At 46.7% G+C, this 16,157-nt stretch overlaps 1 protein-coding gene across 1 annotated transcript in view; it reads right to left on the minus strand.

Annotated features, from left to right (window-relative positions):
• The window catches only part of PROK2 (prokineticin 2), a 110,930-nt gene that overhangs the window by 76,281 nt on the left and 18,492 nt on the right, over positions 1 to 16,157 (minus strand). Inside the window, exon 3 of the mRNA XM_030956851.1 lies at positions 12,488 to 12,592. Within this exon, the coding sequence (XP_030812711.1) occupies positions 12,488 to 12,592 (105 nt within the window). The remainder of the gene's footprint in view (positions 1 to 12,487; positions 12,593 to 16,157) is intronic.

The raw sequence follows: 16,157 nt of genomic DNA on the forward strand, positions 1-16,157 counted from the left end.
GCACAGCCAGGAAACCAAACCACAAACAGCCAGGTAACCAAACCACAAACAGCCAGGTAACCAAACTACCATGACAGAGAACCTCAGGTGAGGGTTTCTGCCACCCCATTTATTTTATTTCCCCAGATGCCTCCTATGGGAAATGAGGATGCACAGAACACATTCCCCCCATGTTCCCACCACAGGACTCAAACCATGTGTTTTGAGTGAAGAAAAAGCATTTGAGGGTGGGATTTCCTATGGAGACCTTTGGATGCTAAAGCAGGACAGGTTCTCACAGTTCAGGACAGTTCACACAGGTTTCCCTCATAGGAAATCCCATCCTCAAGTGGTTTTTTCCTCACCCAAAACACATGGTTTGAGTCCTGTGATGGGAACATGAGGGAAGTCACAGACCCACTGCAGGCTTAGTCCATCCTGCACACCCTTGTGCACATATTTAAGAAAATATTCCTGAGTTACAAAAAACCTTGTACCTGCAACTTTGTCTTGGGCAGGAATGGAGTACCATCAAACAGAGGATAACTCTCAAAGTTTTCAGCACAGTTTGGTGGAAAAGAACAAAGGGGAAGAAGAAGAGATAACCAACTTCTAAAGTAGCTCCTGTTTTCAGTCTTCGCCTCCTGCACGTTTGGAGGCAGCCCCTATTCATCCAGAATCCTGGATCTTAGGAAGACACATGTACTACACCAGGCTTCTAGCAGGCTCCAGTCAAATTTAACCTGTTAAGTCCTAAAAAACCAAAAAAACACCAACAAAAAGAATCTAACCCAAGTAGGACTTTTGTATTAAATCTAATACCTGGATAAATCCCTGTGGAACACCAAGGGAATAAAAAGGCAGAGAAAGATGTGCATCCTTTCACTTCATAGCAAAAACACAGCCACTATTCACACTGCAAACTCTTTCAGATGATAAATACTGATCCATCCTTCATTGGAAAAACATGGACCTGCAATTTCCACAGGGGCTCCTTTCCAATGCTATGGCCCCATCCTGTCTTGGAATTTTTTTCCCGTAATTGTACCCATAAAATAAGGATTTGCTCCCTACATAATTATTTGATAGATATCTATTTCTGGAGGATGATCTCACCTTGTTTATGTAGGAAAACTTCCAGAGGGCTCCAAAGACACACACACACAAAAAGGTACCCACCTCCCCCAAATTATTCCCAGACTTCTCCGGTCTGAACGTATTTATTTGCAATAATGATTGTGGCTTTATGTGAGCAGATGGGCAGTCCCTGAGAGGATGATTTGTTTCCCCTCTTTCCTTACTCCATGACGTATTTTATGATTTCAGCAGGTCAGTGGCTGCCATGTGTTTCTCTCTAATCTGCGAGCGCTTTTCGTTTGCCTCACTCTTGGCAGCCGCCGTATTTACCAAAGAGATCAGACACGGACAGATGATGGCACAGATCCAGGCTCCTTGAGAGCTCAGCACTTGGATGTTGGCAGCAAATAAAGATATATGGGTTGTTGGTTCAAACTTACAGGGGCTTTTTCCCTCATTATATTTCAGTTTATATGTGCACATATACATATATATATATATATATAGATGGATGTGTGTGTGTGTGTGTGTGTGTGTGCGCTTGCACACATGTGTTTTTAAATTCTCTTTGCAATACCCTGGACCAGACAGAATACAGATGAGCTGTTATACAAAGAACAATAGATGTCAACTAGATTACTACCCACTCCTTTTTTTCTTTTCGTCCTCTTCCTTTTCTTCCCCCCTTTCTTTTTTTATAGGCCAGGGTTGTTATAAATCCTCCATGCCCATTAACCTCTGAACCCCACTGATGATATCTCTTCCGAGCTAAATTGCCTGTATTTCCAGACATTTGTTTGTTCACTTAGAGGTCTGTTGGCAGAGGGAGGGGGAGGACAGCCCATCCCTGAATAGGTCTCATGGATTATAAATGAAAATTCTTTCTCTCTTTGTAAGATGATGCTTTGAGACCTGTACCAAATGGACAGCTTGAGTTTACAAGCCCACAGGCGGAAGTCAACAGCAGAAAGTTAAACACAACAACAACAAAAATATCCCAGCAGCACAGTGGGATCAATGGATCCATCCCTGTAGGTGTGTCCTACACAGAAAAACCTCTGACCTGCTGCAGCAGAGGCAGTGAGGGGCTGAGAGGGGCTGGGACACTGCCCTGCAGGGCCAAGGAAGGCAGCAGAGTCCCTGGAATGGACCAGAATGGGGACGCTGAGAGAGGTGGGGCACTGGGACAGCTGCAGGTGCAGTCAGGGCTTCCAGGGCTTTTGCTCCCATTATTGCCCAGAAAGGAGAAACCTCTTCATCCTACAGGCTCTGTCCTTTGGATGGCTTTGATGGCACAGAGTTCAGCCACCAAACTACCAAAGGTGGAGCCCTGTGGCTGTCAGTAGCTCCCAAACATTCTCCAGCAGGATCTACCATGCAGCTTCTCAGTAAACATGGCCTTAGCACTTCCAGGGGGCCTAGCAGCTCATTGGAAACATGCTGAACAGCACTTCCAGTATCCTGACTTTAAAATAAAACCTTGGAAGCAGCAAGTGTGCTGGCATTCCCAAAGCAGATCTCCTGCCTTCGTTACTGTTATATATATTTAAACTTTTAGCTCCAAAATAACATTTTACTTCCATGCATCATTACATTCATTTAGGAATGGCTTCCATCTGATCTGTCCTGGAGCCAGTTCCTGAGTCTTTCCTGCCCACCATGGGTGTGAGTCTCTGAATGCTGTGGATACTGGGAAACCAGGAGAGTTTTCCCAGATCCTCTGGCAAGTTACAGCCCCCTCCCAGCCTTTACATGGAGGGCATCCTCCACCAGCCACTGCTGAGTTATGGAGACTCTGCCCAGCTTTCTGATCCTGTCTCCTGGTTCATTCTCTTCCCTGGGAACAGGTCTGGACAAGCCTATCCATGAGATACCCATGGATAATTTGGGGGCTTTTCTGCCTGGGGTTTGTCACACCCTGCTCATGGCAGAGGCTTCCCAGGTAATTTCCATGCCCTGGTTACAGTTCCTGCCTCGTCCTCTGGACCAGTCAGGGGCCAGAGCCCAGAGCTGCAATGAAAAGTGGGGGTTATGTGCCCCCATAAATGCATGTACAGCCTGCTGTCCCGTGCAGCTGCAGCAGGGACAAACACCTTCCCAGAAAGGAATTCAACAATCTGGGGTGGGGTTTTACAGAGCAGAGGACAGGAAGCTCCAAAAATCCATGGTTTTCCAGATCATTCATGATTTTCCTGCTTTTTCAGTAACAACTCCTGATTTCCATGGCAACCCTCACATGCTTCGGTACGTGGTCCTTTTTGCTTATGTGGAGCCCTGTTCCCACTTGCTGGGATGACCAAGCTCCCCAGAGAGCCAACAGAAAGTTCCCAGCACAAACACTTCACCCTCTCCATCCTCCTGTGCTGGACATGCACATTTCCCTCTGCCTGGGGTGGCATCACCAGGATTTACCCTCCTGCCTGCTCCCCATCCAAGAGCTCATTTTAAACTTGGCCATGGCTTCTATTTTAATCCCGCACAGACATTTTTGGAAACACTTACTAAACCATTAACACATTTATAGGAAAGGGAAGATGGTGATTAACATTCCCCCCCCCCTTTCCTTTTTTTTGTGTCAATTTTTTGGCTCAGGGGCTGCAGCAGAACCTGGTTACAGCCACGCACACAACTCCAGTGGGTGTGAATTCCTTCATGGCATAAACTTGAGTTACCTCCCCCTTGTTTTGCTCTTCCTCTGTTTCTATTCACACTGTTCCACCAACAGTCCTGTGCTTGCAATAAGATGAACATCATGAGTTTTGTCCCAAGCTCAGAGCCCAACGTGGGAACTTCACCGGGGTTCAGGGTGGGTTTTTGAACAGCCTGTGTTAATGTTCATTAAGACAGTTGATTTGCCTGCTCTGGAGCGGATGTGTCTCCTTTCTGCACCTTTTGAGATGTTTTCATAAGCAAGAATGGTTTCCAATACAAAGCAGCATCAATTAGTACATCTATTTATTTTACTGTAATTCACACCCAGGCACTGGCAGTCTCTGATGGCCGAGGTGCAGAATAAATAAACAAAATCCACTTAAGCTATGTTAAATTTCTCCCATATGATGGGTCAGAGGAAAATCAAGGCTGCTGGGGGATCTCTGGCCACATGAGATGGTGTGTGCAAAGATGTAACCAACAGAGCAGCAAATTAGCACAGAGGGAAGAGAGGGTTGGAGAGTGATGCTGAGGAAGCTCAGCAGCCTGGAGCTGGGGAGGAGACCCAGCCACAGAGAGCTTTTTCCTTGATGAAAAATCCTTCTGACTGATTTTCCAGCTGCATGTTTTTCTTCTCTGCACTGAAATCTCATTTGACACTTCCCAGCACTCATCAGGGAGCTGCATTCATGAGGGAGATGGCACCCCTGAGCAAGGGGTCGCAGGCACGAACCAGCTGCTGGACCAGGAGGCTGCAAAGGAGGCTGTGACATGAGGATCTGCCCAGAACAAGAGCACCAGTGTCTCTTTGGGTAAAGACGACTCTGAATTCATCCCACATCTGGCCAAGGACGCCAAATTTATCACCTGTGAACTTGGAATAATGAAATTATGTTGCTTCCAGGTGGGGTTTGACCTTCTTTTGACTTTGTGGGATGCAGAAGTTTTCCAGGAGAAGTTCAGGCAGGCCACTGGGGACTGGGCTCCCAAAAACAGTGTTGTGTCACTTTGCTGCCTTTCATAGTTCAAGGTTCCCCCAGGTCCTGCTGGACCTGGAGCTGGGACAGGCTCAGACCTCTGCTTGCATTGCGAAATCCTGGCTTTTCTTGGACTCCTGTCTACAAGGAAACATCTGATAAAACAGTATCCACCCACAGCTCTTGACATTAGCACTCACCTGAGATGTCACTGCACTCTGCTGTTTTCAGGGGACACATCACACTCAGGAGTGTCACAGATGTTCATGCAAGACAAAAACCATAGCTCTGACATGAAAGATTCATCCAAACAGTCTCTTACAGTTCTGAGACATCTTTGTTGCATCCAATTTACCCCCCTGAATTTGATGGGTATTAACAGGAGAGTGGGAAGAGATGTTTCCATATAAAGCCTCTCTTCTCCCTATAAAGCTTCTTCTACTTCCTCTGCTTTCTTCAGGGAAGAATGTAATCATTGCTGAGACAGCAGAGCCATCAGGATGGAGCGGGGAGCAAGTTACCATCCTCCTTTTGGGTCTGCACGAGGCAGCAGAGCAAACCAATATATAGATTGAAAACTCAAGGCCTTTCCCTTGACTTACAGCAGCTACAATAATAAATAAAAGCCAACTCATTTTGTAAAAAGCAGCTTTCAGTAGCTGGCATTTGCTCCTGGCCCTGGAGGGCCTGGGCTCCCACCTGCATCTTTTGAGAAGCTATTGCCATGCTGTTACACAGGGTATGTGTGGCTTCCCACCTTCCCCAAGATCTGTTCCTGGGCACTGGGTGAAATTTCCCTCGTGCCAACGATCCCCAGAGCTGCACAGGCAAGGAAGGACCATTCCAGAAGCTGAACTCTGAGGAAGAGGTATAAAACTAAGGGCCACACAAGAAATTGTAGCTTATTCAGGCTTGAGAGGTTGAGAGATGGGTCAGGCAGTGTCAGCTCTGTTTAGATGAGAGTCAGCAAAGCAGCCAGCCAGTGCTGCTGCAGACACAGCCAGCAGAACCTTGCCAGACCAGCAGAACCTCACCATAACACATTTCTCAGGCTTTAGCAAGGAGCCAGGTTTGCCCCGGTGCTCACACAGAGACACGGGGCAGATGGGTCTGTGTGGCCCCCACGCGCATGCAAGGCCCTGGATCATGGGAAGAAACCTCATGAGCTGCAGAACAAAGACAGAGGTTGGGTTTTGGAGGTGGAAGGAAGCCCCTGGTGTGTTACCAGCAGCTCCAGGTGGCCACCACATGAGCGAGGGGGAGCGAGCGGAGCGATGACAGCGCCGCAGCCATCAGCAAGCCTCTCCAAGATGCACTCAGGCATCTGCTCTGCATTAGCATTCTTTTACCTAAAATCAGCATTTGGGAGATATTTAAGCAGGTAAGTGGCTGCACCCATAAGGAAGAGGCACTGGAAAGCAGATGGGGGACACCTGACAAGCTGGATGAAGTCAGTGCAAGACAAACACCAGAGCACCGCGTGAGGCTTTGTCAGGGGACACAAAGAGCAGCAGTGGCCCAGGTCAGCAGCACAGGATACTGCAATAAAATGCTGAGTAGTGAGAATTGCAAGAGTTTTGAAGAAGTGCAATAAAAAGGCTGAAAGCTGTTGGCCTGTTTCAGCTAGAAACTGTGAACCCCAGGCTTTATCACTTGGAAAGAAGAGTCCTTTGTTTTTATGGCAGGATAACAGTGCACACCACTTGTTCTCTGCAGTTAAGAGACATTTGCCAGCCCAGCCTGGCTGGAAAGGGGTCATGAGCCAATGTACTCAGCCCTTGCTTCCCTCAGTGTTCTGCAATACCTGAGTTTATTTTTAAAGCCCAAATTAACAACTACAGCATTCAACCTCAGATAATACCCAAATACAACCAATAACTGTGCAGATGAACAAACCAGACTCAGGTAGGGGAGAGGACAGCTTCAAAGGCTGTGTGGTAGACACATGCAAACACCTAATAAATATGACAAAAAAACCCATTAGACCAAGAGGAGCAGACTTGACCTTGAGGCCGAGGAAGCAGGAGGAAGCTGAGGCAAAGGGGATGTCAGAGCAGGAGAGGAGTTTCTGAGGGCCAGCACTGAGCAGTGACAGGGGCAGGGCAGCAGCAGAGCTCGTCCTCAAAGCCCAGAGCAGGTTTGTTCCTCTGGAGAGTCCAGCCAGAAGCCATTTCTTCTGTCAGCCAGCGGTGTGCACAACTTTTTGTCCAAGACAGAACTTCAGCCCAGTGAACTCAGCACAAGGGGATGGGTTGGAAGGGCCCTTGAGGATCACCTTGATTCAATACCCCAGTCATAGGAGGGCACAACTTTCACTAGAGCAGGCTGCTCAGAGTCCCTTCAGTTTCCATCACCAGCTCTCCCCCAGCAGGAAATGTCCCTGCCAGTGGTGCCAGCCCCTAAATGCACCCTGCCAAGCCCAACTCTGCAAGCACACATAGAGCCAGGGACTGCACTGACAGTGAGCAGCTCCTGCACAGTTTTTTAACTTCCCAGTTTTCTAATTTCCGCAGCCTGAACCACAGGACATGGATGACAACCCCAGCCTGCTCTTTCCAGAGGCCAGAGCACAGGGATTTCACATCCATGTCCTAGTCCAGGCTTTCCTCTCATTTCTTTAAGAGACTTAATGCCTCCAATGCTTGGATTCCAGGGTTTTAATGGGTTTAGCTCTGTTTCCCCCTTTCCTGCTCTGCATCTAATACTTCAGCCCATAAATCTCTGCAAGAACACAGCACAAAAACAGATAAGGAAAGCTGTAGAGCCATAAAATATGCTGGAAAGAACCAACATAAAATCCACCCAATACAAGGTTTATAACCAAGGGGAGAAGAGGCAAAGAAAGCCAGATTAAGCACTGCTGTCAGTTGAAGTGAGTTGCAGAAAAGGTGCTATATGATAGCTTAATTAAGCCACAATAGATCTTAATCAATGATAATCACTCTGCTGATGGAAAAGCTTCTGAAGAGCAGCTGAAAACAGGACAAGCCAAGTTTGGGATATTTTCTGCAAATATGGTGCTGTACTAATAGCAGAGATTCCCCCCTCCTCAAGTCCCACATCCCTGTACCCCTCTCCTCTGGCAGGGATGAACATTTAGAGGGGTCTGATGGAGCCATGTCCTTTAAGGGGTCTGTAAATGCCCACCCCATTAACCCTCCCCTGGCACAGCGTGCAAGCAAAGCCTCCCAGCTCATCGCCCCTGGCATCTGTGCAATGATGACACAATTAACATGAATAACTATTCCACTCCATAGATTTAGTCCTTTTCCTCTGGGTAATTATGATCTTCCTTCCCCTCCCCAACACTCATTTCAAATCCTCCAGGGTAATATGCAGTCAGCTGATTTTACATTTATCTCGGTTCTATTTGTTTGACACATTTCAAGCAAGCTCCACAAAGCCAAAACCTCCTGCTCGTTAATAACACTCACATCACCTCCTTCTTAGCTTCTCTAACATGCTGCTTTTATTTGGTCTAATTGCAACTCTCAGCGTGATTAATCACAACATTTTTGCAGGGAGCTGGGGAATTTGATATCCCTGTCCTCATATGGATCTGATCACAGCCATGCTGAGAGTCCAGGCACACTTCCTGCAGTCTGAATGGAAAACCTCAGTGTCAAACAACCCTCCTTGGCCACTGCACACTCATTATCAGTGCTGCCATATTCACCCAGGTCCCAAACGTGGGTAAAAGATTGAAGGTGGGTAATGGGATCCCATCCTGGGAAATAAAGTTTTCTTCTTACGAAAGTCTCCTTGCAGGTAGGTTCCCTTCTCAATTAAACCTCCAGGCCTTCAACACTTACCACACAGAACTGGAGAATCATGTAGGCTGGAAAGGGCCTTGAAGACTGTCAAGTCCAACAGTTAAAAGTTACCAGTGAAGTTAGAAGCTTAAAGAACTAAAATTATGCCCAGAAAGACCCTCAATTCAAGGGGCTGAGTCTCTCTGGAGAAAGACTGCAGAGATGGTAAAAGGCACCATGGAGAACAAGCTCAGAATTCATCTCAGTTAATTTTTCTTACACACAGAACCAAAACCACCAAAACTCCTCAAACCTGAGTTTGATTCTTGCAACAGGTACAGCTTGGATTTTTAATTTTTTTTTAATTTTTCAGCGCTACTGATGAAAAGTTTTTAAATCAGCAATCTTGGAATGTTGTCTCTGTCTTATAGAATTCAGTGGCAAAGCTCCCATGGACTTTAAAGAAACATGAAGAGCAAGGGTGTAGGTTTCTGAAGCATCGCCTGGAGGTCACACATTAATATTTGATGGTGACACAACCTTGCCTCCCAGTGGCAGGAGCAGCAGGACTGTGGTTTGCTTCTCCACTGGAGGCTCAATCTTTCCCAGTTAACCAGTGATGCAGTGTCTCATCCACTTTCCACCTTACAAATCCCTCTTCCTGCCCCAAAATCAGCTGGGGAAAGGCCCGGGCTGTTTCCCAGGAGCGAACTTTCCTTCCCCCTTCCCTCCTACCAAGGCAGACTGTCAGACCCGATGAAAATCACACCAACAGCCTCTCCTACCCACTGCTCTCCCAGGCTGCATATTCTCCACATCATTTGCTTTGTAAAGCCCTTTAATTAATCGGGAAAGGCCCAGTGATTATCACCTACTCAGAAAACACTATTTGAGAGCGGGGAATTAACTGCAGGCTCCGACTCTAACCCAGAGTTTCATCTTTTTCCCGATGATCTCCTACAAGTTCTATTCCCCTTTCGGTGCTAGACCAGATGTTATCACTTGGGCGCTGAAAGGCTGAGAGAGCCAAGAGCTAAACACGGGATTGGGGATGGTGTGTGAAGGGGGAAAGACCTTTGGAAGACAGGCAGAAGATAAAGCAGGTCGTGTACCCCATATCCCACACATGGAGGGGTTCTGAGGCTAAAAGAGCATGGATTTCATGGGCAGGGAGCTGTGAATTTCCCATGGATGGAGCTGCCTGGTCACCCATGTACCATAAAACATCCCTGCTCCAGCCAGCAGCCGCTGACAGGGTGAAACCTGCATGACCACACCAGCAGAAGGTGATAAGTGTGTGATAACACGGATGTGATGCTCCTAAAATCCTCCACCTAAAATCTCTGGTTGTTTACTGAGCATTTTTCACACATGCACCTCTGCGTGTGTCTGTAGCCCTGACAACAGGCTGCACGCAAAGCGGTGTTTCTGGGTGTAAGGTATTCACCCAGCCAAGGCCTCCCAAAAGAAAATGGGAATACAGGCTCTGAAAAGCCCCCCAGAGCACAGGGCAGCCCTGCCAAAACCAACACCTCACAATTCCTCATTTTTCTCAGCTGTCTCTGTGCCGATGCCTTTTCCAGGTGCCCAGATCCCAAACTCCTCCCACCCCCACCGGTGCTTGAACTGTGACAAACAGCCCTGGAAAAGCATTGCTGCTCTGGAATCACATTGTTTTGTTTGTGTTTGAGTTCTCTAAGGAAAAAAAAGGACTTTGTTCCCCCGAATATTTTTAAAACCCCATCTCTAAGTCACCATTAGCATTCTAAAATGCTGTTAAATTGCATCTGCACAGGTACACGCTGTCCTGCTCTGGGACCATTACTTGGAGAAATGCAAGCTGTATGGATTCTGTCTCACTTCTACCAAAATAAATTCTAAATATCTACAGACAAAATAATCAACAATAACTGACAACGATGAATGAAGGGATCTGCAATTACAATTTATTATCCAACCATACTCTTCCTCTAAGCTGCCCAGGGACAGCAGGAGCCAGGGATCTTCTGCTGATAAAGATGATCCAGAGGGGTTGATGGAAGCTTTTTCATTCACACAGAGCACTGCAGGTCGGTGTCTGCACAAGCTTTCCTCACCATCCCCATCACTCAGAGCAAAAAAACCACACTCAGAGCAAAGGGGGAGCATCAGCCAAGGCTGGGAGTTTTTTCCCTGCTCTAACGTTACGCTACGCACAGTCAGAAAATCTATCAAAGCACCCGCCCGAGCAGCCTGCTTCAGCTTTTAATGTGCTTAATATAGACTTGTGAGGAGTGTCTGCAGTTCAGACACAGCTCACTCGAGAGCACAGCGTGAGCATTGCGCACAGGCAGCTTTGGATCTCAGCAGCAGCACGGAGCAGCTGCCAGGCAGGTCCCTGTCTGCCGCCTCCCCAGAGGGCTCTGTCCCCAAAGGCTCCTCTGGCCCCAGAGAGAGGGACAGACAGACAGATCTATGGGTACACAGCGTGCCCTTGCTCCTGGCACACACCCCACGCCCCTTTCTGCTGAGTTTTTCCCCTCTAACAACTCAGCCAGGCGCATTCTCAGGCGAGTTGTGCCTGGAAAAGAGCACAGAGCTGGCAGCAGGAGGGACAGCCCCTACAGCTCAGTGATGGCAGATTTGGCACCAGGTGCTTTGCACTGCACGCTGCTGCTCAAACAACTTAAACACATCCTGAGGAGACACCAGGGACCATCCTTGCCTGGCTAAACACCAGGGCCAGAACAGATACAGATCACTGGGAACATTTCCTCGTGGAAATGCACAGACCACACACCAAATTCAGCCTTCTTCAGCTCAGCACGAAAAGAACCCAAACAAAACACCCAACACCTCCTTCCTCAGCAGCAGCAAGCAGCCCACAGGGCTTCTGGCAGATTTGGGATGAGAAAACCCATGAGCAGCATCTGTCCTTCCCACTGATGGAGATGTGCACCCACCCAGGGTGACACCAGCATCAGATTAAGTCACTCCTGAGAGGAAGGGGGAACAGCAAAGGCAGCAGAGTACACGGCTGTCTGAGCACCACCATGCTGGAAACAGGCTGCTATCACCTGTCCCAGCACACACCAGGGATTCTGGAGCTTTTCTGACACACAGGGATGCAGATTGTATTTCATTAAAAGCCCCTTTTGAGGAGATAAATGAGTAACTTGTTTTAACTATAGTGTTTGTCTTTTACTGACTCTGGCATCCTGAAGAAGAAAGACTGTAAAGCTTACATTAATAAGAAAATTACAAATGTCGCCAAAATGGATAAGTAGCTGAATGGTCTTTGTCTCCTACCACACCACTTTATCACACTTGAAACAGAAGCCAGTTCTGAAAAACATATTTGAGGACCTTTTTCATCTACCCAGATGTGTTAGGGTATTTTAGTAGAATGAAGGGGCTACTTCTTTATGTCTTATAAGGCAGAAGGAATATCCACCCTTCCTGAAGTTTAATTCTTTTGAATTTTGTATTCACGTAGCTTGTGCATCCTGATGGAAAAAAAATCACATGGTTCTAGATATCCTGAACATGTCAGAAAGGCTTTAGTGAAGCCCACTTGTCTGGCATTAGTCTGTCCATTTGTTCTGTGTTGGCTACAAGCAGAGAGATGAGAAGGAAGTCCTGCAATGAAGGAGTGCTTAAACCAAAGCTCACTGGTTTTTCTGCGCGCATCAGAACTTCACCAGGCAGGCACTTTTACACCAGTGATATAATCTAGTTTTGACAATTTCAACCTGTTTGAGTTTGATTCCCCAGAAATATTTCACTGTTTCTGCCATAAGTTATACTTTGAACTGAAAAAATAATTTGACCTGAAATGGAACCAGTTTAAGAAGAGGAAAGCAACATGTCGTATTTTAATATCTATTTTGTACTAGAAATGTTGCTTGATTGGAATGAGTACTATTCTGTAGCTTTTCAGTTAAAAAAAAATAAACAAAAACCAACAATTCCGAATTCCTTGGCCCAGCATTTTAACTGGAGTCCCGGGGGAGCTGGTGGTGTTTGCTCCCTCCTGGCTCATGTTCAGACCCTCCATCCACCCTGACTCACCTCCTCTCTTCCTGGAGAGTTCAGAGGAAGTTCCATCTTCCCAGCGATTAGCACACCAGGCAGTCCTTTCTGTGCAGCTTCTTCCCTTATCAGCAGCCCCATTTCCTAAAAACTAAGAAAGGGGGGTGGGTGGGGGTGGAAGGAAAAAAACCCATCAGCAAACCACAATCTGGTTGTTCTCCCTTGTCCTTAAAATATTAACTCAACATTGACAGACTGGAGTACTTGCTGCATGAAACCTGCTGTGACTGGGGATAACCAGGACATTACAGAGGGCCATGAATCAACTCAGCTGCACAGGCTTCCAGTGCTTTTGCTCGGCAGAAGTGAAATATGCTCCCTCACAACCAAGTGACCATTTCCGTATTTTTTCCAGTTATCTCCAGAACATTTATTAGATTAGGGGGTTTTATTTATGGACTCTGAAGCTGTGCTGTTTCCCAGTGAAGCGTTTGTTATCTGTTTAATGTTCCTTTTGTTCTCCTGGACATTTGCATTTATTTATTGTGATTCATTGCTGCGCAGGTACCAGGCTCCAAGTACCTACAGTTTTAAACACATTCACAACACACACATCTTTGCCATTTAAAATGCCTTTCCTCTAACAGCCTCTCTAGAGCCAGAATATCTCCATTCCCAGATGAAACCTGAGATCCTAGGATCAAAACTGCTTCCACATGACAGGTAACAGCAACCTTCCAAAAGCACTTGTGCAGCCCTATGCAAGTTACTTCATAGTTTGGCACATTTGTGGGAAAGTCAGAGCTTGTTACAATGGATTTATTGAATATAAGGCTTCATAAATAGGGCTTCTTTCTGCAATGCCTGGTGTGTGTGTACATATATGTATATGTAAATAATTGGGATGTTATTTACCTCCCAAATAGGCCCAGCCCACCCAAAGTTGGCCTTGTTAGCAGGGAAATTTCACCTGTGCCTCTGCCCATTGTCAAGGTTAAAAGTTTGCCTCTGTGTCTCCAAGTGCTTTGAATTTAGGGCTGAAAGCAGAAATTTTTTGCCTATAGCCAAGCCTTTGAATCCAGATGCAAGTTTTCCATGGACCGATTTGTTTAACACTGATGCAGAGCAAAGCCCAGACTGGATCTGAACCATCTGCAGGACCAGGGCCTGAGCAAACAGAGAGCCCACTGTGCTCCTGCCAGACACAAAAACGAGCACGGAGCAAGTTGCCAAAGGAAACCAGGAATGAAGAGTGTCTCCACCCCAAAATACAGATTTCAGATTTCACTGGACTCGGATGGGTGTGAAATGTAACCCTGAGCATTGGTCACCAGCCCTCCAGTGCTCAGCATCTCTCCTTGGGGCAGAGGTGGTGGGTGCATGTGCACTCCTATATTCAGTTCCTTTGGTGCCAAAGGTGCCAATATATCATGTATATTTTATGTTTCATAGATATTTTTAGTGCCTCTCTCAATTAGGAAAAATATGGAACCAGATAATACACAAGCAAAGGCAACATTTACGACATGGGATTTGCATGATCTCATGGAACTCAGGTATAAACTCTGGGGACCCTTGAAATCAAAGTTATTTTAATTAATTAATGCAACCAGTTGATTTGGAGCAGCCCTGTAAAACAGCTGGAAATTCAGTACATCAGGGTTCTTTTGAAGAGTTTTTTTTCCCTGATGTGACTACCTCTGGTTCAACAGATGTTCATATAAAAAAAAACAAGCAGGAAAAGGAAGACACAAGAAGAGTATTCCCCCCTCACCCCAGATTCCAACAGCAGGGAAAGACAACGCAAGGACATGGATTTCCAATGGATTTCCAGGAAACTGGGGTGTGCTGGAGGCTGCTGATCCCCCCCATGAACAGGAAAGCCATCTGGGGCAGCCACAGGGGTGCAGCAGGGCTCCCTGAGGGGTGAGCCAGGAAAGGGAAACACCAGGAGAGCACAGCAATGATGGCAACACGAGCTGAGACTGCAGCAGCAGCCTCTGCCTCTGCTAACATCTCACAGGCATGTTATCTACCAAGAATTCCACCTAGAAAAGCTCTAATAAAGCAAGTCAGGCTATTCCCCAGCAGGGGAATCAGAGCTAATCAGTGAAAGGACGCCTCCCCTGTCCCTCTCAGGCTGCCAGCACAGGCAGAGCTGTCACTGCAAGTTTGCACTGTATCACCGTGCGGGTCTCTGAAGGAAGAGCAGCAGCTGCTCTAATTTCTGAATTAATGGCACTGGGCACCACCCATGGCCTGAGGAGCTGCTGCCCTGACATCAGCCAGAGATGCCAGCAGGAACTTGGGACATGGAGGGAGCAGGACACCACAGCAGAGGCACATTAAACCTCAGCCCTTGGGAGCCACCCTCCCACTTCACAGACAGGACTCATCTCCTGCTTCTCAGGCTCTCTGCAAGGGCTTTTCCTATCTGCAGCAGCACGCCAGGCACGCAGCAGGGCACCTGCTACAAACAAACCCACCCTCAGCTGTGACGATACCAGCCCTGCCTTTGTTGACTCTAAAATTCTGCTTTTGAACACAGCAAGGGAAGAAAACAAGATGCAATCCCGGCTGCCACTCTCCAAGCATCCTTTTCCCCCCTGGCTTATCTCATTTCACACGTGTAAAGAACCACAGGCAAGGCATCTCTGAAAGGAAGCAGACACCAGAGCATGCTGTATCCCCTCCAAACCAGGGGCCAGCACAGGCAGTTCTCATTCATTCTGCAGCACGTTTGTAATCCCTGCCCAAGGAAGGGAGGCTGGGGACCACTAAGGATCACAGGGATCTGCTGAGAAGCTTTAGCTGGGCCATGATTGGTGATGGCTTTGGGACCAGTGCACGGCCCAAGTCCAGACTGGGGAAGCACTGCTGGTCCTTCAGCATCTCCTGAGCAGGGATTTTACCACCATCCTTCTGGCAAATCCACAGAATGGGCGTGAAGCCCTTCACTTGAAAAAGAATTTTTTAAAAAGGATTAAAAAAAAATTAAAAAATTAAAGAAAAAAATAATTAAAAAAAGAATAAAAAAGGAATTAAAACAAAAATTAAAAATAAAGAATTTTTTAAAATTTAATTTTTTTTTTAAATCCACAGAATGGGCGTGAAAATTCACATGAAAAAGAATTTCAAAAAGTCCCCCCAGTTAAAACAAGGGATCTGCTGCTGAACCCACAGAAAGTAAGAGCAGCTTTTAGAATAGCTTTGGAGAGAGATGTGCATGTGGAAGGGTGGGACTGAGGTTGTCAGGGGTGCAGGTGGTGAGGGAAAGAGCCCGGAAATGAGCTGTTCTCCATGTTCAACATTTCTCCAATCATTTTCTTATTAGCATATCTCTAAGTGCATATAATTTTCACATCAAAGGGTAATTTTTTTAGGTATTTAAAAAAAATAAAAACAACAAAAAAACTCCCCTAGGATTGAAGTAGAGAATAATTTCTTTCCTGAAGTCTTTCAAGCAGCTCCTCTCTATGACATGACAGTAAAATTACAGAGGAGACAAGTGTTTGGAAAACTCTTCCCTGGAATTCAGATTATTCTTCAAGCACTCAGTAAAATGGTTCAGCCAAACTGCAACAGGAAACACAAAGGGAGTCCTGGGAGCACCAGAGCACAGTGTCTTCACTCAGGAGCAGCCTGAACCCTCTGCCCATTGCTTAGGGGCTGAGATAATCAGCATTTCTGAGCTTGTGGTGGGGAGGGA

The sequence above is a fragment of the Camarhynchus parvulus genome, chromosome 12, assembly GCF_901933205.1.
Source record: "Camarhynchus parvulus chromosome 12, STF_HiC, whole genome shotgun sequence".
NCBI classification, from domain to species: Eukaryota; Metazoa; Chordata; class Aves; order Passeriformes; family Thraupidae; genus Camarhynchus; species Camarhynchus parvulus.